The following is a 27500-nucleotide window of genomic DNA, read 5'->3' as shown; positions in this document are numbered from 1 at the left end:
TGTTAGTGCTTCATATATTTTCCAAAATTCATGTACTCTTTCACTCGCGTACTTTTCCAAAATTTGTATACAATCAGTCCTTGAGTAACGCGCAGTTGAGTAACATGTTTTTGTACTTACACAGTCAGCATAATGCGACAAGCCATAATCAACATGGGGAAAGCCTCGAGCTTACGCTTATGCAGGAAGTGTGAGCTGACCTGGCGACGCAATTTGAAAGTTGCACACAGTGACATCACACACCAGACTTGACATGTTTGGCCATCTTAATCCGGGTATCTTTCCTGGACACATACCCGCATATAGTACTCATTCCTTTCTTGCATCTCACTGAGTTCTATCCGTGCTGTGCAGCAAGATATTTTTTGTGTGTGTTTAAGTGTTGTGCTAGGACTTTGACTCTTAGTCATGCTGTGTGCTTAGTCCCAGTCACCCATAAAGTGGCACAGATGTCCAGAAGTATGAGATAGTAAAAAGAGTTAGAGCAGGGAAGGAGGAAGGCAGAACTGCTAAAAAAGCATGACATGAGTGAAAGCACCATTGAAGGATTTGATTTATTTGTTGAAGAAGGAAGTGCAGGAGCAGCAACATCTCATTAATGACAACAACATTGGGACTGAGGGAGAGTGCCATGGAGCTACACATCAACAACACATGGGTATCCAGCCTAACTTTTTTTTTTTTAATGCTGTATTAATACCATTCATGTTCTTAATTACAATTGTTAGAACTCTTTCAGTGTTTTACCTGATGGTGAGTATAAGTAGGGGGTAATTTATGTGGGGTAGGGTGGTAAGAAGGGGTAAAATTGAGTTTTGAAAGTCACCAGAACACATTTTACTGTTATACATGCAAACATATTGTATGAGTAATGGATGTTTGAGTAGCACAGTCCTTGTCCAGTCCATATCATGTTACTTGATGATTGACTGTACAGTACTTATATTCTGTAACATACACTTTTCTTTCCAAAGTTTGTGTTCTTATATTCTTTGTCATATGCTTTTCCAAAATTCATATACACGCGGCCCTCCGCATTCGCAGATTCAACTTTCACGGGTCTTGCAGATTGATGGATTGCCCCTTTGTGGAGCCAAGATTCCATTCGCGGCCGCATAAGTGTAGCAGTGTGGAAGATCGCAGGTCATTTCACGCCAGACCAGGCCCACACCAAACCACCTTGCTCCCGTGCTTCTCTGTCTCTCCCTCAGTCTGTGTCATGCCTCTGTCGTAGTCGCTTTGCTGCCTTTACACTGCCTCACCAAACCTCCCATTATTTCGTTATTGTGCCCAATAATAGTGCTGTCACGTGTTCAAAGGTAACAAGTGCATTGCTGTGCTGTTAGGTGAGTGAATTAGCATCCGATTATGCGATTTACTTGTGATAACTTTGTCCCATGTGTGTTATGTTCATCATCATCATCACAAGTCGTCAGAGTTCATCCGCCAAAACTTCAGGGACAGTGGTGAGTTAACTCTTAATTTATTGGGTATGGTTGTAAGAAGTTGGGGTAAAAATGTAGGTGATGACTTGCCCACACTCTTGTGGATGTGTGCGAGCTGCACACAGTCACATTAGTGTCTGGAAGTCACCAGGTAAATGTTTACCCAAACTTAGTACAGCCATACTCAATCAAAACTTATTTGTTATTAAACTTTTTTTATACAGTTGCTCTGTTACGATTTGTGATATTTTATGCTATCTTCAGGTTCCAGATATGGTTTATTAGGTACAGTATGTGCACACTTGCTCACAGGGGGTGATTTGTGGTTGTAGAGGCATATGGGAGGCTGCACCAAACATTCACGGAAATTCCACACTTGCAGGGGTCTGTGTCCCCTAAACCCTGCGAATGTGGAGGCCGCATGTACTCTCATTTATTCACTTACTTTTCCAGAATTTGGATATTCTTTCAGTTTTGTCTATCTGTCTATCTATTGCCAGATGCCTTAATCCCATATGGGGCAGCCACAAACAAATCGCCTCCACGTCACCCTGGCCCCGCCATTTCACTGCCCTGTTCCCAGTTCACACACCCCTCTCTCGTATACCTCTCCACTCCATCCATGCATTTCATCCTTGGCTTTCCCCTCCCTCTCTCCTCCTCCACCTCACTCACATACATTCTCCTCATCAGTCTCTCACTCTCCATCCGCTCCACATGGTCAAACCACCTCAGTGTGTTTCTCATAATGCTTCCTGTCACATCCACAACCACACCACAATGCTCCTTCACATCCTCATTTGTCATTCTGTCTCTCCATGTGACTCCACACGCTCCTCTCAAATAACTCATTTCCACTGCTCTTACTCTTGACTTGTGTCCCTCCAGCAACGTCCAAGCTTCACTTCCATACATTAGTGTTGGTATTACAATACTGTCACTTCCCTGTTTCTTATCATGCCTTCGAGGAACCAGCAACCTTTCTTCCTTGTTGTGCCCTTTCAAGCACTTCATCCTCCAAACTTCCATCCTTACTCATCACACTATCCAAGTATTTAAACATTCATATTTTCCATTTCCTCATCATCAGCCTCACTGTACATTCACTGACTTCACCTCTTTTGAAAACCATAATTTTTCTCTTCCCTACATTCTCTTTTACATTCTGTTTCTTACACACTCTCCCAAATTCATCCACCAAGCCTTGCAGCTCCCCTTCATCTTCACTTAACAGCACAGTATCATCTGCAAACAACAGCACAGGGAGTTTCCAAACACTTCCTTCTCTCTTTAAGGCCACTCCAGCATCCACTGCCCTACCTTGTGTCTCTTTTATAACCCCATCCATATACAGATTGAACAGCCATGGAGACATGACACATCCCTGTTTCAACCCAACCTTCAAAGAGAAAAACTCACTCAGTTCACTATCCACATGCACTGCAGCCTTAGCACCTTCATACATACTCTTCACAGGATTCAGCAACTTCCTATCTGCTCCATATATTCTTAATACTTTCCACATTCCTTGTCAGTCCACCTTGTCATATGCTTTCTCCATATCCTTGAAAGCTGCATACAACTTCTTTCCCTTCTTTAGAAACTTTTCCACTAAAGATCTAAGAATGAATATCTGATCTACACAACCTCTTCTCTTCCTAAAGCCTCCCTGTTCTTCTCCAACTAATTCCTCTGTTATTTCTAACTCTGTCAGTAAGTATCCTTCCTTATACTTTTCTATTACACTAAGAACACAAATGCCTCTATGATTACCACACACTTCTTTTTCCCCTTTCCCTTTGTACAAGGGAATAATTATACCTAACTTCCACTCCTCTGGGACTCTACCTTCCTCCCAGGCCAATATGCACATCTTCCACATCCATTCTACTACTGTCTCTTCCCAGTGCTTCAGCATTTCACCACACACTCCATCAACTCCTGGGGCTTTCCCAATTTTAACTTTCTTCATTGCTTCCACAACTTCTATCCTACTGATTTCTTCCTGTCTTCTCACCTCCCTCCCTCTCCCAGCCACTCCCCAGCCACTGATACTCGCATTACTTTCATTCTGTATGTTCAGCAATACATAAAAGTGTTCTCTCCATCTGCTCACTTCTTCTCCCTTCTCAACTAGTAATCTACCATTTTTATCCTTCACTCCCATATTAACTTCTGTATCACCCTGTGTGACTCTTTACCTCTTCCCAGAACATTTTTTTACATTCCCTCCACTTGACACTCAAATTCTTTCCAAATTCCTCTTCCACTCTCTTCTTACTCTCTCTTACTAATCATTTCACCTCTCACTTCCTTTCACCATATAACTCTTTCTTCCATCTCTCAACATCTTCCATGCTCCTATTTCTCATCCGTTCATTATATGCATTTTTCTTTTGTGCCACAGCCTGTCTCACCTCTTCATTCCACCACACTGTTCCTTGCAACCCCTTCCGTCTTCTCTTCACCCCACACACCACCTCATATGCTGCACATATTTCTTCTGTGAATATCTTGCACACACCTTCCACGTCCCCTATCTCCTCCATTTCATATTTACCCGATCGTTCCTCCACTTCTTTCTTATATTCTGCCTTTTTCTCATCCTCTTTCAACCTTTCTACTCTCCTTGCATCTACTTCTTCCTCCCGTCCTTCCCTTTTCTATTTCTCCATTTTACTTGGACCTTGATTCTGACCACCACGTGGTGGTGGTCAGAAAGTCCACTCCCCCAACCTGTATATGCTCTTGCATCCATTACACATCTTCGCATCCTTTCATCCACACAAACATAATTAATCATTGCTTTCCTTTCATTCAGTTCACCATCCACCCTTCTCATCACTCGCCATGTATACCTGTCGATCATTTTGTGCCTGAAGAGGGTATTGGCTATCACCAACCCCCTCCCAGCACAAATGTCCACTAAAGCACTGCCATTCTCATCTATCTCAGCAGGTGCACTCCACTCACCAACTACTCCATCCACCTTTGGATTCCCTACTTTACCATTCATATCACCAATCAGAAACACTCTCTCATTCCTTTCAAACTTTTCCATGCACACTTCCACGTTTGTCTGAAACTCTTCTCTCACTCTGCTTGCACAATCTTGCGTTGGCACGTACACGCACACAGTCGCCCACATTTGCAGTCCAACTTTCAGTATTACCTACACAATCCTTGAGCCAACTGATCCATACTCTCTTATATTCTCCTTCAGTTTTGTATTTTTCATAATTCATATATGCTCTCAGTCATCAAAACTTCTCCTGAATTCATATTTAGTAATCTTTTAGCCAGTCTTATGGCATTCTAAAATTCATGTACACTCATATACTTCAATAATAATCCAAAATTTCTATTGGCTCTTACACTCGTATGCTTTTCCATGACGATTCATAGTCTCATGCTCACTCATTTTCCGGCAGACACCACAACCTGAGGATAAACTGACATCCCTGATAAAGGAGAAGATTGTGGCCTCGTACATCAAAACACACGAGACCACTGAGAAGGAAGTAGATAAGCGATGGAAATTTGAGGAGCGGGTTAGTATCTTCCCCTTGACTGCTTGGATTTTTTTTGACTGAAGGAAATCATATGGTGTTCGCTGAAATATATATTTCTAGTTTACCAAGAGCTGAGAAAAGTGTACTCAAGATAGATTTGAATCATGTGGTAAGGATTTTTCATAGTTGAGCACAATCTGTGACTGCTTGGATTTCACATGAGTGATGGAAATCATAAGGTGTTAGCCTAAAGGAATATTCCTAGGTGTACCAAGAGCAGAGAAAAGGTACTCAAGATAGTATTGAATCCTGTGGTACGGATTATTCATAGCTGAGCACAATCTGTTGTGGTCAGCTTGAATAAAATACCCAAGAATGCTGCAAAGGGGTTAAAGGCATAAGTGTGAACCCTTGATCCCTTAGGCTGTAGAAGTTGCCCAAGAGTTGAATGTGATTCCTGACAACTAGTAAGAATGAAAAATGTTGTCATATTGGAGAGTTAATTCCTTCACCTCCTTTGTCTTTTTACCTGTCTCCACGCCGAGGGACTCGGGACGGGTATTGTTTTCACTTGGTTTGTCTGTCTGTCTGTCTGTCAAGAACTTTACACAAAAACTACTGGTGCGATTTTGACTAAACTTGCAGGGATGATGGGTTATGACCTTTGATCACTTGATAAAATTTTGGGCCAAATTGGACCAAGGCCCAGGCTGTACTCCCCCCCCCACCCCCAAATCACCATAATTCCTTTCAAATTTGTCATATCGAAATGAAACCAAAACCTAAAAATGCATCTTTCAAATCTGCATCCTATGACATACCTCATTACATCAGGGAGGTCACTCCCCCCAGTTAGCGGTAGGGAGGTTATTGTTAGGTGGGTTGGGCCCAAAATTTCACATGGGCATAAAATCATCAGTTTTCACATGATTTACTCCAAATTTGATGTGTGACATCTTTGACTAGATATCCTGTTGTGTTTATATGTCAGCACTAAAGTTTCTTACTATCCCAGATGATTCTCTTCATCTTTGGAGGGATCTGTTTTACTGAAAGAGAAACAGTTTCCCATTACCACTTCAGTATGGATTTTTTTTTTTTTTTTTTTTTTTTTTTTTTTTAATCATATTATTCAGCCTGAAACAGATGTCTCTGGTTAAACTGGTTAATAAAGTGTTTCAAGCTCCTTCATTATAAGAGGGAAAACACATCCCAGTCTAAATAAAATTGTCTGCATGTGTTTGGAATGTAATGCTGTATTGTAGTGAAATGTGACCAGTAAAGGAAGGGATATTCGTGGGCTCAGACATAGGGCTAGGATTGTGATTTAAGAGTTGAGAGGAAGGATGAGACTTGAATGTATTGGTGTTGTGATTAGGAGGGATGGATTGAGGTGATTTGGACATTTTGAGAGGATGATGAATGACAGTTTGGTGTGCAAAGTGAGAAGTGCAGTCTGTAGAGGTACAGTTGTGAGAGGCAGACCAGAAAAAGACACCTGGGACAAGACCATATAGTGTGTTGAAGAATGTAAGTGAGAGAATGGAGGCCTGTGGAACACCACGATTGAAATTTCGTGTTTGTGACGACTTGCCCTGGAATGTAATATGTGCTTATCTACTGGACAAATGGTTGAGAAGCCTGCATTTGGTATTGTACTCCATGTTTTTGCTGTATGTATATTTTTTTAAATTTGTGTCAAGGGATAGTATCAAAGGCTTTACAGAGATCTATTATTGTGAGAGGTTTGCATTGTGCAGGTGTCATATAGTTGGTACCATCTAATGATTGTTTTCTGAAATTAGTCATTAACCCCATAATGCCTAATTGCATCAGTTGATGTGATGAGTGTTTATGCCAAATTGCCTAATCGCATCAGTTGAGTGGGGCCTGTAAAAAACTGCGGAGCACTTCCTCCGCCCCAATTATGACGTACATGGCTTCAGGCCAATGAGAACTCACCCCTTAGGTGGCGGAAGGGGGGATCAGACCAACCTGGGCGGTGGGGAAGCACACCCCCTCTGGGCCGCCTCCATGCCACCCTCTACCCCACTCCCTCACTCCCTCCTTGTCCCCCATCACCCTCCCACCCCTCCATGCACCTGCATCTCTCCCCCCACCACCATCTGTGTCCTTTCCCACCCAGTCTCGCCCCTCCTCCCACCCTGCTAGCCTTGTGTCCCCCCCTGAACCCCACCCCATCCCTCCCTTCTTGTCCCTCATTACCCTTCCACCCCCTACAGACCCCCGAGAGGTATCAGACCACCATCATATTACAGAACACACTGAAGTGCCTTCTTTTCATGCAAAAAGTTGGTTATTCTTCCAACCCCCGTACCTGTAGGCCTACTCCCCACAGCCTACTTTATCTCCCTGCAGCCTAGTAATCTGCCCAGTCCTACATACACCTGTTTTCATGATTGGTGTGACAAAACATTTTTAAATGACATGTTTCAATAAGAAAAATAGGTAGTTATCAAAATTTTCATGTTTTAGATTGTTTAGATTGTAACGGTGAATGGAGAGAGACTGGAATTGGTGAGAGAGTTTAAATACCTAGGTACAGTGATAGAAAAGAGAGGAAAATGTGCAAAAGAAGTTGAAAGTAGAGTGATACAAGGAAGAAAAGTAGCTGGTGCAATGAAGGCCTTGCTAAGAAATAGAGGCTTGAGCGTTGCAGCTGCACGAGGCTTCCATGTAGGAGTGTTTGTGCCAACAACATATGGATGTGAGACTGTGAGACTATGGTGTGGAATTAAAATGAAAAGTCAAGAGTAAGAGTAGTGGACATGGGACTGCTGAGGAATGTATGTGGAGTACAGAGAGTGGATAAGATACAATATAATGTGATTCGTGAAAGATGTGGAGTGAGGAAGTCGGTGGACACCAGAATCGAATTGAGTGTACTAAGATGGTGTGATCATGTGGAGAGAACAGGTAACAATAGAGTGGTGAAAAAGGTATATCTGAGTGAATTTGAAGGAGGGAGGAGGCGAGGTAGGCCAAGGAGAAAGTGGAGAGATATGGTGGATGAGTATGTGAGGAAGAGAGGTTTGGAAGTCGATGAGGCTAGGGAACTGACGAGATCAAGCTGGCTGGATAAATGTTGTGAGGAGAAATGCAGAATCAGGGATTTGGCACCCCTTTTTAATGTGGCAGCATCTCGGTTTGACTCAATCAGACACGTTTATTTAAGCTACAGAACATGATGAATGTTTTTGACGTATCCGATAGAGCCAGGATTCCGGGGGTTTGAATGATGAGTGAATGGAAGCATGGCCCATTGGATTGGGCAGATTTGGGCTGTCTGGACATTGCTACTCCCCACTCTGCTCTAGGGTGGTTAAGATGTTTGTAAGAATGCAGTGCTTGGAATCCATTGTTGTGAAGGGTTGCAAGAAGCAGACTAAACAAGGCCTGGGATGAGGTCATAGAGTGAGACCTCAGGGATGAAGGGACTGAATAGGGAGGCTGCCAGAGATCGAGCAGTGTAGAGAGCCACCATTAGGTGACCAGGGCCAACACATGCAAGCATGTTGGAACCTTTTTAAATGAAACAAAATTGTACTTTGAAACAAGTCACAGATTGGTCATAGTGCATTTTACTTGCTAGTCTTTATGTTGGTTTTATATAAACTTACCATACTTTCGTCATTCTTATTCGTCAGAATTTTCTTATACACCAGTACTTACCATAGTCATGGATTGCTGATAAAACACTCATGATGGGCAGGTAATATATTCATAGCTATGCGTACCACACAAAGATTTCAGGTTGATCTTACTTTCATAGACTACATGTAAAAGAATAGCATAGAGCATTTTCTATGGGTATTAGGTGGAAGGTATTACCATAAGAGTGAAATTTGGCTACAAACTTGGTAGCAAACCACAAGTTATCATTCCTGGATAGGAAACATTCAGCTACAAGTAAATGGAGTCAAGTCCAAACTAGTGGTTGTACGCTTCAGCAAAAATTGTGGCATTCCACATTCATGCGATTGGCGCCCTCCACAAGAGGATTTTGCATTTGTTTATATTCTTTGTCATCACTGCGACATGGAGTGAGATTGTGAAGTGTGATGATTCAGGAAGAGAGGTTGTATAGTTAATCATCATATCATTTGAATCTGAGAATGTTTGTGAAGAACCATAAGTTTCATATATTTTTCCAGTAATTTTTGCATTAAAAGATCACACATCCCACAAATGTGGATTCCAGTTTATTTAAGCATACCAATTGGTGTTGAGTGCAGCTCATGGCTGCCACATTATTGTTTAAGCATACAACCATGAGGCACATTATTACAAATCTTACTAGATATCCGAAATTTCTTTTTCCCAAGAGTTTCTGGTAACTGTTGGGAGGGAATTACTGTAGTTAGTTTTGGCATTTGGTATACCTCCCAGTCCATTGACAACAGTTGTGCCATGGCTGACCTCAGTACAATATGGGAATTCCTTAAGAAGAATCATTGCATCATTTATATGTATTATGTGTGTGAATTTAATGTCTTAACTGATCTATTCACTGACTGTTTCAGGTAAAACGTCCTTACTTCCATGTGAAATCTCTGGACAGAAAGCAGATAAAGAACTGGAATGAATATCTGGACTTTGAGATAAATGAGGGTGATCCAGTTCGAATTGTGACCCTTTTCGAGCGATGTCTGATTTCCTGTGCATTGTACGAGGACTTCTGGATACGTTATGCATTGTATATGGAGAAACATGCTCAGGATGTTCTGGGTGGAAAATACAAGGACTCAAATAATGAGGGTGAAAGAGAAAGCACAGCTGATATTAATGATGCTATGGGAAATGTGGAAATAGCCAAAGACAGTGACCTAAGTGAAAAGAAAATTGAAAACACTGATAAAGATAATGAAAAATCTGAAAGTGTCAGAAAAGTAAGTGAGGAAATGGATGTGATTAGGGCAAAAGAAACTGAAACAGAATGTGTCAGTGAAGAAATTGACAAAAGTGAAAGAAAAGAAAGTGATGGAAAGGATGTATCAGAAAGAGATGAATGGGGCAGCCCAGAAAATGAGGCAAGTGTGAAAGGGCTGGAACCAGGGGTCTCTGTAAATCAGGTTGAAAAGAGTAGTGCTGAAAATGAGGTTTCAGGTGTTAGCAAAGAAGATGGTAATTCTCAAAATGCCAGCACAGAGGTAATTAGTGAAGTTGTTGTTAATGTTACAAATGAGGGTAGTGATGATTCAGAAATGCTTGATTTAGGGATTGAAGAGAATGGCAGTGGTAAAAACTCTTCAGTAGAGACTGGTAGTCAAAATGCCATTGCCTGTGAACATGTTATTTGTAATGTAGAAAGCAAGAACACCAATGAACAAGCCCCAGAAACATGTAATGCTGAAATAACAGGTGTTTCAAACACAGAGGGTGAACTTCAAACTCTTGAGGCTGGTACCCATGTTGGACAAGACATTGAAGTTAATGTTACTCAGAATGGTAGTCAGATTTCTGAACCCCATGCCTCTACAAACCAGCTAAATGGTGAATCAAATGCCAAACAGAACCTTGGCGAGAGTAGTAACAAAGAGACATTTGTGCCCCAGACCCTTGATCAGCTAAAATATATGCTGTGTGCTAGTCTGAGCCTAAATGAGACTGTGCTTAAGTGTCCCCCACTCACCCCAGAATGGATAAAAAATGGGGTGAGCTGGGAGGATGTGAGGCATGTATACCGTCGTGGGGCATGGATTCACTGCCCGAATAAGCCGAGACTTCTCATGCAATGGGCAGAGTTCGAGGAGATGCAAGGTAAAGAGCAGGACCATGGGGAAGAGTCATATGAAGTGACGTCGCTCAGTTGGTGTCATTATGGGAAACATTTCTACCTTACTTAATTTGTTTCCAGTCTTTATCTAATTATTGAATCATTTACATCTCCTTTATTTTTCCTTTATGTTTATCTTTTACCTGCTATTAATTTGTTTATTATTCCTCCCCTCTTGCTTTTCCTCCATTTCCCAATATTTTTCATACTTATATGGCCTTGTGCTTAAAGCTAATGTAGGGCCTTTCCTAAGGGTCTTACATCAAAATGTTATGCTAAAAGTTTAAGTAGGGAAAGATTTCCCTCTATTTGTAAGAGTTCCAAAAATTTTTTTTAAGGGAAAGCATGCTATGGCTTTCGCAGACCCTGTACAGTAAGCTCTCAGTTATCCATCGTTGCAATATCCAGGGCTGCTGTCTTAGTTCTGTTAAAGCAATATCCGATGCATCAATAGCTGAATGCCCTCTACACCAGACATAAGAAATTGGGGAACATTCCCACAATCCAAACGTCCATCGATTCGCTAGTCCAAACACACCGCCACTCCCTAGGTTTGAATGAGTGCTTCCAAACGAGGTTGTGGTTGTGCGAGCAGCTCTCCCTGTCCCCCCTGTGTCCCCTTCCTTCATCCCCCGTCCCTTCTCCATCCCCTGCCAGGCATGTCTCCCTCCCCATTCTCCTTCCCTCCTCCGCCCCTGCTTGTCTCCCTCCCCATCCCCGTGCCCTCCCCCACTCCTGCTTGTCTCCCTCCCCATCCCCCTGCCCTCCCCCACCCCTGGGTATCTCCCTCCCCATCTCCCTGCTCTCCTCCACCCCTGGTTGTCTCACTCCCCCCTCCCTCTGCCATCCCCTGTTGTCTCACTACCCATCCCTGTGCCCTCCTCCACCCCTGGTTGTCCCTCTACCCTTCCCCATCCCTAGTTGTCTCCCTCCCCATCCCCCTGCCCTCCCCCACCCCTGGTTGTCTCCCTCTCCATCCCCCTGCTGTCCCCCATCCTTGGATGTCTCCCTACCTGTCCCTCACATGTCTCCCGAGAGAAAGAAAGAGAAAGAGTGTGTGTGTGTGTGTGTGTGTGTGTGTGTGTGTGTGTGTGTGTGTGTGTGTGTGTGTGTGTGTGTGTGTGTTTAAAAGAGAGAGAGAGAGAGAGAATGGGGGGTTAGTAGGGCAGTTTGGCTTCCTAGTCTCCCTCCCTGTCCCCCTGCCCTCCCCCACCCATGCTTGTCTACCTCCTCATCTCCCCACCCTCCCCCATCCTCCACCCCCAGTTGTCTCCCTCCCTGTCCCCCTGCCCTCCCCAACCCCACCTTAGCGTAGTGCCAGCCTGGCTGTCAGTTACCATGAAGCATCTCAACACCACACCTCCCACCACCTTACCTTCCTGCATGTCGTGTTTTATGTCTCATTTTTTATTAATAGTATTGATTATGAGGATAATAACATTACCTATGGTGTTTTTGTGTCAGTCTCTGTTGATTGAGCAAGCTATATGAGAGTTCAGGTTTGGGCCTGGAATGCACCTCTGGCTCTTCTTCAGTATCTTATGGGGAAAATTGCTTCGATATTCAGCAAACTAGCTGTCTGAACACTCCCACTGGTACACAACACTGTCAGATATCGGTATAGGCCTGTATCTAGCAGAATTATGCAGTATCTGGCACCAAAACAGGACATAACTGGTGATTCAATGTAATATCCAGCATTGAGGTGTATGAACTGGGTTGTAAATGGTAGCCAGCTGGTGCTGTATTACTATATTGTATCATTAGCTACAGTAAATCCTCATTTTTCACAGCGTGGATGTTCCACCAAAACCGCGCGAAACGCAAAACGTTGAATTGTGAAGTTAAGAATCAGTGGGGAAAAATAGAGGAGCATTCTGGTGGGACATGTACCTACCCTATCAGAAAGTACTATGACACCAAACAGGTCCTACATTAAATGAAGAGTGTTTACTAGTCCTAAAATGGCATTACGCAATAAACATGTACCTGAAAAGACATTAAAGCTGTTATAAAAAGCTGCAACACCAAAAATCATTATCAGAAATAAAGTGAAGACTTGCTTGACTGGCAGGTGAAGGTGTGTTGAGGGTAGATGGGCTAGTTACTAGGTGACTTGGGCCTCTCTGGGGAAGCCCCATCACCTATGCTGAAGCCCTTGAAGTTGAACTCAGGCTCCAGCACCTCCACTTCCTCTCTGTCCACTTCTCTTCCTTCATCCACCCCTGCTGGCACATCCAAGTCTTGCAGAATAGCAGTCACATTCTGTCTCATGAAAATATTGTGTGATCCGGGCTTGTTCCTGCTCCTTTATATTTCTGTTGTAGACGGCCATCACTTGAGACTTCAGATCACCCAAGGTTGATAAGAGACTTCAGATCACCCAAGGTTGATAAGATGTTGGTAGCTTCAGGCATAGTATTGGTGTATGCATCGAAGGTGGTTGCCATGTTGATTATGGTGGACAGGGTGGTCGCAAGATGGCCGCCAACAAATGAGCATCAGTATGCGTCGTCGGCTGCCGGCTGGGAGCATCGAAATTCGCGAATTGTGAGACAACTCGGAAGCTTTTTTCTTGCGCAAAAAACGATGCGTCAAAGTAAAATGTGTCCAAATACTAGGACTTACTGTACTTTATTGTACTGTATGCTTAGTTTTCATCTTTTGCTTGTGGGAAAGTTTTTAGGATAGAGATAGATAGAAATGCAATATCCAGTTTGATGCCGAATATTCAGCCAATGGGGGGGTACCATGCAATATCCTGCATTTTACTTCAGCCAGCATAGGGTGTGGCTGAATTACACCAGATAATTGAGAGTTTACTGTCTTTAGTTGTTAAAAACTAAGTACCCCTCTTCCTCCAGAAAACAAAGAATAATAAGTAAATAAAAAATTAGTAATTTAAAAATGGGGAATAGGGCTTGCTAAAAAAGTAAACAAACAAGGAAGGATTGCTGAAGAGCATGCAAAACCAGCAAGGATTCATGTAACGTTAACAGTGTAAACTCACAAATCTTTCTTGACTGTGGTATTAGCAGTTTGTAAAGAGTCAAAATAGGGATTTGTGGGTTAAATTGTCAACATTACTTGAATCCTTGCTGGTTTTTCATGCTCTTCAGCAATCCTTCCTTGTTTATTTTTTTTTAGCGATCCTTTTTTCCCATTTTTAAATTACTAATTTTTTATTTGCCTAATTTGCTTAATTTTTGTATAATCTATTTATGAATTAAACAATCAGAATGCTTGCATTTCAGTTCCTATTAAAGCTTTATGTTATGGCACTAAACACGTGGCATTTTCTAATAATTTTCATTGCTGGGATGTTGTGGCTTTCCACACACTGATTGTTGGTTGGTATTTTTAATTCTGGTCTTCATTTTGTCAACTATAGTTGTGAGGCCTTTTACAGTGGACATTGATGTTTCAGAATCTCAATATTTTTTGCAAATTGATTAAACAAACATAATTCTTAGAAAGTTGTGTTGAGTAAAATCTGAAATGCTATATACAGTAGTATATATATTAAAATTGATTACAAGACAGAATCAAAATCTGCTGTTGTGCGCTTTGCGCGACTATTTTGCATACTAGTGAGTAATTTTTTTTTTTGTATTTTTTGTGTGAAATTGAAATGCAACATTACTACATTAGTCACAGTATGATGTAGGGGCACTTCTTGTGCCTCCCCCGTGCCATCTTCGTCCCCTTCCTCTGCCTCTTCCTTGTCCCCCTCCTTCATCTCTTCCTCTTCCCCCTGCAGTTGACTTGTGAGATGGTTACTGTCATGCTAAATTCCAATAATGTTGAAAAACTGTTCGAAGTTTGGTGTTAGTTCGCTCTGTGAAATGGTCACGATATCACAACATGGTTACTTCCAATTAGAGTTCAGCACACGAACCTACGCTTTTCAGTTGTCTCACCTGACATGTACACAAGCCTGCTGGGACTTCAGAGATAAACTAAGAAAAAGCCAAATAAAGCCATGAGTAAAAAATTAATGTAATTGTGTCAAATCGTACCGGTGCATGTAAATTACGCAAAGACCCTTTCCTACAATGGTGCTTCACGAATCATTGCCCATGTAAGTAGTCCGCTAGCTAGAGTTTTCCACTTAGTAATAACATAGTACAGTATTAAATTTGAGACGCTATACAGTATGTGCAAATTGATTGCAAGACAGATGATGATGATGAATATCAAATTTAATATAGTCACTTTGCTAGTGATGCACTGTTGATACTTGATGGCAATTAAGCACTTCGCCAGATCCTGTTTCAGAAATCTGCCACTAGGTTCACTTCCAACGCCCAGCTCTAATGCAGGGTAGGCATTGAAAAAGTAGCCAGTGCTTTTTTTTTTTTTTTTTTTCCCCCCCCCCATGTGTCTGACTCTGGGCAAAGGCTTCAGGGCCTATTCCCAAGTCCCAGTAGTCCTCCTTGGGGGATAGTAGTCCTCCTACATCTCCACACGTTACCACTTTGGCACTAACATCCATCATCTGTATTGAATACATGCTAGGCCTGTCTCATACTGGACTGGTGTTTTGGTATTAACGGGGGCACTTTTGTGACATGTCGGCGGGTCATCTGGCAGATCAGAAAAGCCTGCTTTTTATGAAATTCATACCCTTAAACTCTTCCCTGTCCCAGCCGGGATTCGAACCCGGGTCCATTAGGACTGTAGGCCGCCTGTCTACCGATCCTAGCACCATCTAATTTTGACACAAAGTAAAACACCCCAAAACATATTTTACTTACCATATTACTCAGTTAGCATGATATGCTACAAAGAAATTACAGTATGGGAGCCTTTTGATTAAACATAATATTATATGTGTCATTTTGCAAACTCAGCTTTTGTCAGTTTACTCATCTCTGCAAGCATAACATAGAGACATAACCAAGGCAGTGTAACTAGAACCATCCATAAAGCAAGATAAATGTGGTTAAAATATTCGTCATTCGTTAGTATCCACAAAAGAAAATAAATATGAAGTCAGAGATTTGGCTGCATCTTTTGATGTGCTGCCCTGCCAGACGTATGACTTTTCAAAACATTACCTGCTGGACGTCTGGATGATCTTAGCAGCCTAAGTCTCTTAAGCCTCCTTTTGTTAGCAAATAAATAAGGCAATAAGCAGTTGTTACATTAGGCATTGACTTCAGGGTGTCCTTCCATGTTCCTAGTCCATTTGGTTTTGGAAATATAATTTTGTGTTTGCCTGCGATAACTTTTCGCCTGCCGATGGTGACTGCATCCCTGTCTGTGGGTTCTGTTACTTGAACAAATTTTGGATTTTGCAAGGCATTTTTCATGATCGGTTTGAGCTTTTCCTTGTACCCCAAATATGGTATGCCTCTTTCTCTGAGAAACTCCCGTAATTCTGGAATGGTCCATTCTTTTAAATGTTTCCCTGACTCTGTTGCACAGTTTAGTAAGTGTACTACACCCAGCTCCTCCCCACACTTGGCTGTGCTTAAAGTGTCGTACCGTGCTGCCATTTTGTTTTGATTAACCCCTAAACCGTGGGGTTGTTTTTGCCTGACTTGTGTGTCTCGCGGGCTTATTCGTGCTCCGACAGACTCTCTAAAAATATTTGCCAAAAATCAGTTATTAGCCCTAGAATATTATAATTACATATGCATATGGCACATACCTTCAGCTTTCTCCTGGGATGTTTGTTGAGCCTTCGTCGAGTACCGTAGGACTTGTGGAAACTTCTGAAGTTGGGTAACGAAGTCTCCACTTTACACTTCCCGACAACCCGTAATATGATTACCACAGCCTGATATTATCATTAGAAACACTATTCTATGATTCTCAAATAGTTTGGAATCCATACTCAAAAAAAAAAAAAAAAAAAAAAAAAACTGTGAAAGCAATGAAAATTACGAGCACATATGACCTTCCCACTTGACATTGTTCGCCGCTGGTGTTCTGTCATTTATTATTCATAAAAACACTCACAGTTTATATTTCTATTACTATATAACATTTATATATATCTACAGTCTTTATCCATAAGTTTCCTTCAGTAATAGTAGGTTATTGTCACTGTAGGCATTCAATTTCTCTTTCAGTAAAATACGTAGCATTCACTTTCTCGTCCTGTATACTAGCGTTGAGAGTGAATCTGTCACTTTCATTTTCACTTTCATAACTCATAGTAGGCTATTCCTACATGCTAGAGTGAAACTTTCACTTTCATTACTCCTAGTATATATACTCATATTCTTATATTTTTACTCATTTACATTTCTATTTACATTCTCTATTTTATTTACATTATTTACATTTCTGTTTTATGTACACTGTGTTATGCAGTCACTTGCTGTAACTTATAAAACTATTTTCCACTGTTCACTTATATTTACATTCATTGCTTTCACTTGCTGTTTACACATTATTTACATTTCCACTTGCACAGTTTTACTCACCAGATAGATCGTAGTCACTGTCTATCATTTTCATTGACATATTAGCCAGTTCACATTCCACAGTCACTTACCCCTTTACCTCTTTCCACACAAGGTGTAGTAGGGGGTAGAGGTCACAGGGCCCTTTGCATGGGGCTAAAAAGCGGCGTAATTGGGCAGGCGCGAATCCGACGTGATTTCACCTTGATAGACGACAGTAAACTGAATACAGTGTGGTGGCCTGCCTGCCTAGGGGAAGTGCAATGCTGCCAATGTCAGCGGGGTGAAAGCTGCTAATATATACGCTATGAAATGATTGGCAGGAAATCTAGGCAATACATAATAAATTAGGTAGTTCCAGGTGAATGTAAATATCACTTAGCCTTCTCCCTTCCTTTCTTATATGTATTTTTATTACGAGAATAGATTATACGGCATATTCCAAGGGGAAATAAACAGCGAAAATTAGCGAACGAGTGCACGTGAAGTGTTGTCAGGTGATAATTAGCCAATTCCAGGTGTATGGCACTATCACTTACCTAATTTCTTTTTTGTATGTATTATTTTGTATAAAAATAGGGCATAGGGCTTATTTCAATGGATGAAATCAGTGGAAAATTCCAGGGAAGATTTACTTAGCGTAGCACGGCCAGGCAGGCGAGAGGAGAGGGTAATGGAGGGGAGGTAGGGAGGGGAGTCAAGAACGGGGAGAAATGGCTAAATTGTCAACAATGGATGGGAGTACAGATGAGATTAGGAGTGCTGACTAGTGTTGGACATTGGCAGTACTGATAGATGATACAAGCCACCACTTGAAAGCCCGGGCGAATTCAAAATAACACATAATCACAAAATTGACGTCCCTCGGTATGATCCCTTGCTCCCAAGTGTCACGAAAGTGACGCCCCGCGGTTAAGGGATTAATATGGCTGATTCGTTAACAAAGCATTTGTTAACCCCTAAACCGCGGGGATGTTTTTGCTTGACTTGCGTGTCTGGCGTGCATATTCGCGCTCTGACAGACTCTCTAAAAATATTGGCCAAAAATCAGTTATTAGTCCTAGAATATTATAATTACATATGCATATGGCACATACCTTCAGTTTTCTCCTGGGATTTTTGTTGAGCCTTCGTCGAGTACCATAGGACTTGTGGAGACCTCTGAAGTTGGGTAACGAAGTCTCCACTTTACACTTTCCGACAACCCGTAATATGATTACCACAGCCTGATATTATCACTAGAAACACTATTCTATGATTCTCAAATAGTTTGGAATCCATACAAAAAAAAAAAAAAAAAAAAAAACGCTGTGAAAGCAATAAAAATTACGAGCGCTTATGACCTTCCCACTTGACATCGTTCACCGCTGGTGTTCTGTCATTTATTATTCATAAAAACACTCACACTTTATATTTCTATTATTATATAACACTTATATATATCTGCAGTCTTTATCCATAAGTTTCTTTCAGTAATAGTAGTTTATTGTCACTGTAGGCATTCAATTTCTCTTTCAGTAAAATACGTAGCATTCACTTTCTCGTCCTGTATACTAGCGTTGAGAGTGAATCTGTCACTTTCACTTCCACTTTCATAACTCATAGTATTCATACATGCTAGAGTGAAACTTTCACTGTCATTACTCCTAGTATATATACTCGTATTGTTATATTACTACTCATTTACGTTTCTGTTTACATTCTTTATTTTATTTACATTATTTACATTTCTATTTTATTTACACTGTTATGCATTGTCACTTGCAGTAACTTATAAAACTATTTTCCACTGTTCACTTATATTTTTCTCTTTGAAAGTTGGTTTGAAACAGGGATGTGTCATGTCTCCATGGTTGTTCAATCTGTACATGGATGGGGTAATAAAAGAGGTACAAGGTAGGGTAGTGGATGTTGGAGTGGCCCTGGTGAGAGAGGATAGTGTTTGGAAACTCCCTGTACTGTTGTTTGCAGATGATACTGTGTTGTTGAGTGAAGACGAAGGGGAGCTGCAAGGCTTGGTGGATGAGTTTGAGAGAGTGTGTAAGAAACGGAATCTAAAGGTGAATGTAGGGAAGAGTAAAGTGATGGTCTTTGAGAGAGGTGAAGTTAGTGAATGTACAGCGAGGTTGGATGGTGAGGAATTGGAAAATGTGAGTACGTTTAAGTACTTGGGTAGTGTGATGAGTAAGGATGGAGGTTTGGAGGGTGAAGTGCATGAAAGGGTACAGCAGGGAAGAAAGGTTGCTGGTTCTTTGAAAGCAGTGATAAGAAACAGGGAAGTGAGCATGGAAGTGAAAAAGTTACTACATGACAATATTGTGATACCAACTCTAACGTACGGAAGTGAAGCTTGGACATTGTTGGAAGGACACAAGTCAAGAGTGAGAGCAGTGGAAATGAGTTATTTAAGAGGAGCCTGTGGAGTCACGTGGAGAGACAGGCTGACGAATGAGGATATAAAGGAGCGTTGTGGTGTGGATGTGGATGTGATAGGAAGCGTTATGAGGAACACACTGAGGTGGTTTGGCCATGTGGAGAGGATGGAGGGTGAAAGACTGACGAAGAGAGTGTATGTGAGTGAGGTGGAGGGGGGAAGAGGGAGGGGGAGGCCGAGGATGAGATGAAGGGATGGGGTGGAGAGGTATATGAGAGAGGGGGGTGTGAGTTGGGAGCAGGGCAGTGAAATGGCGGGGGACAGGGCGACTTGGAGGCGATTTGTTTGTGGCCACCCCAAACGGGATTGAGGCGTCTGGCAATAGATAGATAGATAGACTTATATTTACATTTATTGCTTTCAGTTGGTGTTTACACATTATTTACACATTATTTACATTTTCACTTGCACTGTTTTACTCACCAGGAAGATCATAGTCACTGTCCATCATTTTCTTTGATAAATTAGCCATTGCACGTTCCACACCAGTCACATAACCCTTTACCCCTTTCCACACGAGGTTTAGTAGGGGGTAGAGGTCACAGGGCCCTTTGCATGGGGCTAAACAGCGGCGAAATTGGACAGGTGCGAATCCGACGTGGTTTCACCTTGAAAGAAAATAGTAAACTGAATACAGTGTGGTGGGTGGCCTGCCTAAGGGGAGTGCAATGCTGCCAATGTCAGCGGGGTGAAAGCTGCTAATATATACGCTATGAAATGATTGGCAGGAAATCTATACAAAACATAATAAATTAGGTAGTTCCTGGTGAATGTAAATATCACTTAGGCTTCTCCCTTCCTTTCTTATATATATTTTTATTATGAGAATAGATTATACGGCATATTTCAAGGGGAAATAAACAGCGAAAATTAGCGAACGTGTGCATGTGAGGTGTTGTCAGGTGATAATTAGCCAATTCCAGGTGTATGGCACTATCACTTACCTTATTTTTTTTTTGTATATATTATTTTGTATAAGAATAGGGCATAGGGCTTATTTCAGTGGATGAAATCAGTGGAAAATTCCAGGGAAGATTTACTTAGTGTAGCACGGCTAGGCAGGCGAGAGGAGAGGGTAATGGAGGGGAGGTAGGAAGGGGAGTCAAGAATGGGGAGAAATGGCTAAATTGGCAACAATGGATGGGAGTACAGATGAAATTTGGAGTACTGACTAGTGTTGGGCATTGGCAGTACTAATAGATGATACAAGCCACCATTTGAAGGCCCAGGCGAATTCAAAATAACACAGAATCACAAAAGTGATGCCCCGCGGTATGATCCCTTGCTCCCAAGTGTCACGAAAGTGACGCTCCGCGATTAAGGGGTTAAGTACTTAATTTTCAGTGGAACAGTTTACATCGTTAAAGCATGTTAAAACACACACATCAAAAGTCCTGAAGGTAATCTATCTATCTATCTATCTATTGCCAGACGCCATAATCCCGCAAGGGGTGGCCATTTGACTTCGAGTTATTTGTTTTACGGGAAGTGGCACTAACTCTCTGCCAACCTACTTGTTGACACGTAGGGAGCACATATGGTTTGGTTATATAGTTACCACCCAGCGTTGTAAATGGTTTCTTAGCTTACAGGAAACCATTTGGCTTGTCCCTCATTGTAAAGCCACCTGTAAAGGAAAGAAAAGTAATAAGAAGTAAGAGGAAAGATGGGAGAAATAGGAAGAGAGGAGGGCAGGCACAAAAAAAGAATGATAAAGGCTAAGGAAGAAGTAGGCAGCACTACATCAAGTGAGTGGATGGTGGTCATTGCCACCTACTACTATCTTCCTTTTACTAATTGCATACAATTTATTCATATATATGTAAATAGACAACACACTATTTTAATCCCCAAGCATAAACTAAGATTCTCTTAAAGCCTGGTTATTCTTTCCATACGGGTATATACAGTATATGCACCTGATTGGATAGGAAAAAAGATTCCTTTAAATAGCAACATTATTGTTAACTTGGAGTTAGGTGCAATTTCACAGGTCTTTAAAACCCCACAAAAATATTTAATCAAGGCTGGGCAACACAAGATCACCTGATGGCAGACCTCTGAAACATGGTTTGGTGAAGCCTTTAATTATACTTGAATGGCTTCTCACGTTCTTGCAGTGGCGTGGAGGAATCTCTATGTATCTGGAAGGTGGATGATCATCTTTCGATTACTGGGTAGGTGTTTTAAAATAGGTCATGGACATGTGCAGTGACCCGTTCAGTACGACTGGCAAGTTTTTATCGCGAAATACAGAATATATTTTCTTGTTGACCTGTGAAACAATAATATGAATACCTGTATGTAGCTACCAAACTTTCTCATAACACTGCTTTTCCATATTATCAATGCTTGGCTGACTTAAATTAGTGAAAAGGAATCCTCTGGATGTTGTTTCCAGAATGTGTTTGCATTCTAAGATGGTTTTTAGGTGACTGTTCTATTAGGGTTTTCAGCAAATTCCTGGCCGATCCCTATTATGAACCACTACCGTGGTTCTTGATGTCAATAGTTTCTGAAAAAATATTTTATTATTATCAGCATCCAGACCTCTTTTCCCACCCTAGGGCAGGGTGAGGAGTAGCAGCATCCAGACAGCCGAAGTTTGCCCAATCCAATGGGCCACGCTTCCATTCACTCATCATACAAGCCCATGGAATCCAGGCTCTATCTGATGCACCAAAAACATTCACCACGTTCTGTAACTTCACATAAACGTATCCGATAGAGTCAGTCCCAACACTGTCACGTTAAAGGGGGTGCCAAATCCCTGATCATGCACTTCTCACAACATTCATCCAGCCAACTCGATCTGTCAGTCCCATATCCTCACCAACTTCCAAACCACTCTTCCTCACACACTCATCCATCATATACCTCCACCTTCTCCTTGGCCTACCTCGCCTCCTTCCTCCTTCAAATTCGTTCAGATATACCTTTTTCACCACTCTGTTGTTATCCATTCTCACCACATGACCATACCATCTCAGTACACTCTCTTCGATTCTGGTGACCACAGACTTCCTTACTCCACAGCTTCCACGAATCACATTATTTCGTATCCACTCTCTGTACTTCACATACATTCCTCAGCAGTCCCATCTCAACTGCTGTCACTCTTGACTTTTCATTTTCATCCCACACCATAGTCATATGTGAAAGTTAGCACTAACACTCCATGTAAGCCTCTTGCAGCTTCAGCATTCAAGCCTCTGTTTCTTATCAAGGTCTTCATAGCACCAGCTACTTTCCTTCCTTGTGTTACTCTGCTTTCCACTTCTTTTGCATATTTTCCTCTTTTGCATATTTTCCTCTCTTTAACACTGTACCCAGGTATTTGAACTCTCACCAGTTCCAGTCTCTGTCCATTCACTGTAACATCACACTGGGAGTCACCTTCTCTCTCAGTAACCATCACTTCACTCTTTTCTGCATTTACTCTCGAGGCATGACGCTCACAGACATCAGCAAAACGTTGCACTAATCTACCATGTTCTTGTCTAATATTTGCAAGTAGTACTGCATCATCAGCATGCAACAGATTTGAGACATTCCATCCATCTCCATTCATTACCGTCATCCCTCTCTCCATTACTTGTGTTTTTACTTCTCTCATCACCCTATCCATATACTGTAAATTTATTGAACAACCATGGGGACATCACACAAGCTTGTCACATGCCCACACCGATCGTGAACCATTCACTTAGTTGCATATTTACTCATACACATGCTTTACTGCCATCATAGAAACTCTTGACAGCACCTAGCAGCTTACCATCTACGCCATACATGCACAAAGCCTTCCACAATCCATCTCTGTCTGCTTTGTTGTATGCCTTTTCCAGATCCATGAATGCCATAAACACCTTGTAATCCTTCTCACAAGGCTTCTCCACTATCTGTCTTACTGCAAATATTTGATCCACACATCCTCTGCCACTCCTAAAGCCACCCTGTTCATCATTCACTAGGACTTCTGATATCTTTCTTTATCATCATCATCATCATCATCCAATCCTACATTGCCCCATGAGGAGCGTAGGAGCCCTGGGCTAGGCAGTTGGTCCCGACATTTAAGATGAGAGTGACCAGCCTCACTCATTCCTGAGTGGCATTACTTGAGCAATCAACCCCAACCATCCCTTGGATATAAACCTTCACCAGCTCAAGCTGACTGGGGCGCAATAATTATCCACTAAACCACCAGGTGCCAAAATTTGGTTATATGGTTACCACCCAGCATAGTAAATGGTTTCCTGGTGTACAGGAAATATCTTTCTTACTTTCTCTTTAATAATTCTTCCATATACCTTCCCTACCACACTCAATAAACTTATGCCACGATAATTCTTGCACTCGCTTCGCTCACCTTTATTTTTGTACAGGGGTACAATCACAGCCTTTTTCCACCCTGCTAGCACAGTTTCACTCATCCGTGCCTTCTTACATATCTCCAACAAGCATTTCATTCCACTCTCTCCACTGCACTTAATCATCTCTGCATACACCTCATCAACTTCAGCAGCTTTCCCATTTTTCAACCGCTTCACAGCATTCATCACCTGTGCAAGTGTCATGTTTACTGGCGCTGCATTCCTTCTCTGCACAGTCTCAAATATATTTTAACATGCTAGAAATGCGATGCAGGTATAGTGCAACTGAATTGTTTGTTATTAAAACCCACAGGCTGTACCTTACAGAGTAACTATAGGTCAGGGCAAGCATGGACCTTGTACTGCGTTAGTGGTGATATGCATTTTTTTTTTTTTTTTAACAGTAGTTAGTAGGGTGAGATCCTCAGTTTGACATGCTTAAATTACTTTTATACATTATCCATGTGATTTATCTGAATATCAGACGTTCAGTCAGTGCTATACATAATAATATACAGTGGGGCACCAATTTTCGCGCCTAATTGGGTCCAAAAATAATGCGTGAAAGTGGAATTAGCGAAAGTTGGGGCATTGTCTTTATGGCAAAAAGGCTAATTGGTTCCCGGTTATCCTAAAGTAACATCAGATTTTCATTTTCACTTGCAATACAGTACATCAAATCACTATTGTACATTGCATTGTGAGATACAAACAATAAAAACTGTACAGTACACATTATATGAGGAGAAACATACCACAGAGACCAGGTTGAGGTGTTTAATGGATGTTGGGGGTAAGTATCCGAGGCGCGTGGCGGGCTTATTTAGCCACGCCAGACGTATTGGCGCCACCTCCTGACTTTGAATGTCCCGGCCACTTTTTATCACCACCACTGCCTCCCGGCCCTCCCCCCACACCACCAGGCTCTCCCCCCACACCACCAGGCCCTTTCCCCACACTACCAGGTATAGTAGAGGCCATTGAACCGTGAGAATCCAACACAATGGAGCTAGCACGCTCGTACACAATGGCGGGAATGGGTGGACTGTGTTGACATGACGTCATTCAAGATGGCGGTGGGTTGCGGGCGGGCGGTGCAGGAAATTCAAAGTTCAAAATATTGTCCCAAACCCAAAATTTGTGCGCGAAAATCGATTTTTTTCAAGCGAAAGTGGAAGTTAGGGAATATTTGGTGCATGCCGCGAAAGTGGATTCCGCGAATCCTGCTGTAGCGAAAGTTGATGCACTACTGTACATGTTAATGTCTCATAATGGGGAAGTTATTATGGTATTCATAGCACATTAGGAGGCGGTGGCTGAATCGATAAAGAGGCGTCCTGCAGTCCTAATGGACCCAGGTTTGAATACTGGCTGGGGCAGGGAACAGATTAGGGATTTGAATTTCATTTTTTAAAAAGCAGACTTTCCTGATCTACCAGATGACCTGCCGACATGTAAAAGAACACCCGCTAATACCAGTACACCAGTCCTGTGTGAGACAGCCCTAGCATGTATTCAGCATGAACGATGGGTGTTAGTGCCGAAGTGGTGACATGTGGAGGTGCAGGAGGACTACTGGGCCTTGGAATAGGCCACTGCCTCCGAGAAATAGGCCCTGAAGCCTTTGCCCAGAGTCGGACACACACACACACAGTAATGAAGCATTGTGACAGCATTAGATCTCAGGCACTGCAAACAATATACAATAAAATCTCAAATTTCGATGGACATATGTACCAAAAAACCGCATCTAAATTCAAAACAGAAATTTAAACTGAACTTCTTATGGGAAAAATCAATTTGGGTCCAGGACCTCCAAACTTCACTACGTAAAATCGTGATTTTTTGCCCACACTCCCTGTAAACTTTATGAACTATAAATGTGGTTAAGTAACTGTAGTTCTGCACTGTATTGCCATACTGTACTGTAGTGTAGAATACAGCAAAATTTGTTACAGTTTGTCAGTATCCTGTCACAGTTTGTATTACAGTAGTTACAGCACACTGTACAGTACAGTACTAACCTTAGGTTATAGAATATTATCACTTAGCTGGCTGGTGTTGGTGGTGTGTTTCAGGGGTGGACCACTAAGTTGAAGTACCCTCCTCTGTGGAGGTATCCAACCCAAATTTCTCAAAATGAAAATCATCCTTGAGTATCTGGACATCTGCAGTGTCAACATCTTCCTCCTCACCCTCTTGGATGGTTATATCTTGCAACACCCTAGTAATTGGTCTGAAGAAGGTGATGATCTTTGACTTTTTCTGCTTATGAAGCCCTTGACAGCATCGAAATTCGCGATTTTGCATAGAAAAGTGAGGTAGGCAGACCACTCCAAAATGCATCTAAATTCGAATCATCAAATTCTAAACTGTCGAAATTTGAGATTTTAATATATATATATATATATATATATATATATATATAGATATATATATATATATATATATATATATAGGTGGTTATATATAGATATATATATATATATATATATATATATATATATATATATATATAGATATATATATATATATATATATATATATATATATATATATATATATATATATATGTATACATACAGTAGACCCTTCTTATCCGCGGATTTAAGTTTCCACGGATCAGATTTATTTTAACACTGTACTATACTCTGTAACTTAATTTGAAATTGGTGTGCAACTTGCACTTCCTTTGTAGCTACAGTTAGCATACCCGCATCCACGGGCATTCCCGCCACTCCACCAGTCTTATTGTAAACACCAATCAGTTTGTTACTTACATTATCGTCGCTCTTCTCATGTTTACAACTCTATTATACTTCATTGTGTAAGTGAAAAATGGCTCCCAAGGAGCAAGTAAAGGATAAAAGCAATCCTTCTAAGCCAAAGAGAGAGCGTAAGGTGTTATCTGGCGTCCTGTCAGAAGGGTCAGACTAGACACAGCTTACCTACAATGCCACCACACATCTCGTTGCCTCACACCATTGGCACTGTAGGAACTGCACTACAATCATCGTCATCTATACAGCAATCATCGTCGTCATACAGCAATCATCATCATTGTACGAAGGTTATGAAGAGAACACACAGTCTTTTGGTGAGTGTTAATATGTATTTGTAATATTTAAAAGAATGTTTTTATTTTTTCAGGGATGTGCTTAGCTTGTGTGGAAATAATATGCCATTTTGTGATGATGAGTATCCGCGGAATTTGCCTTCCGCGGGGGTCTCTGGAACCCAACCCCTGCGGATAACTAGGGTCTACTGTGTATATATACTGTATATATATATATATATATATATATATATACAGTATATATACAGTATATACAGTGAATTCTCAAATTCGACAGTTTAGAATTTGATTAATTAAATTTCGATGCATATTTTAGTGGTATGCCTACCTTACTTTTCGATGCAAAGTCGCTTATTTCGATGCTTTCAGGGCCAGGCTTCAACCAAAGCAAGCAAAGGCAATATTTTTGATGCGAACCAAAATGCTAGAAGTGAAGGAAAATTA

At 41.5% G+C, this 27500-nt stretch overlaps 1 protein-coding gene across 1 annotated transcript in view; it reads left to right on the top strand.

The window, feature by feature from the left end:
- LOC145401925 (uncharacterized) overlaps nt 1–27500 on the top strand; it is a 443277-nt gene that overhangs the window by 37663 nt on the left and 378114 nt on the right. Inside the window, exons 6-8 of the mRNA XM_080274030.1 lie at nt 4877–4996; nt 9502–10240; nt 10517–10738. Coding sequence (XP_080130156.1) covers nt 4877–4996; nt 9502–10240; nt 10517–10738 — 1081 coding nt within the window. The remainder of the gene's footprint in view (nt 1–4876; nt 4997–9501; nt 10241–10516; nt 10739–27500) is intronic.

The sequence above is a fragment of the Coenobita brevimanus genome, chromosome 57 (genome assembly GCF_032717465.1).
Source record: "Coenobita brevimanus isolate Jiangsu-jjx chromosome 57, ASM3271746v2, whole genome shotgun sequence".
NCBI classification, from domain to species: domain Eukaryota; kingdom Metazoa; phylum Arthropoda; class Malacostraca; order Decapoda; family Coenobitidae; genus Coenobita; species Coenobita brevimanus.
This window is presented reverse-complemented; position numbering and strand designations above follow the sequence as displayed.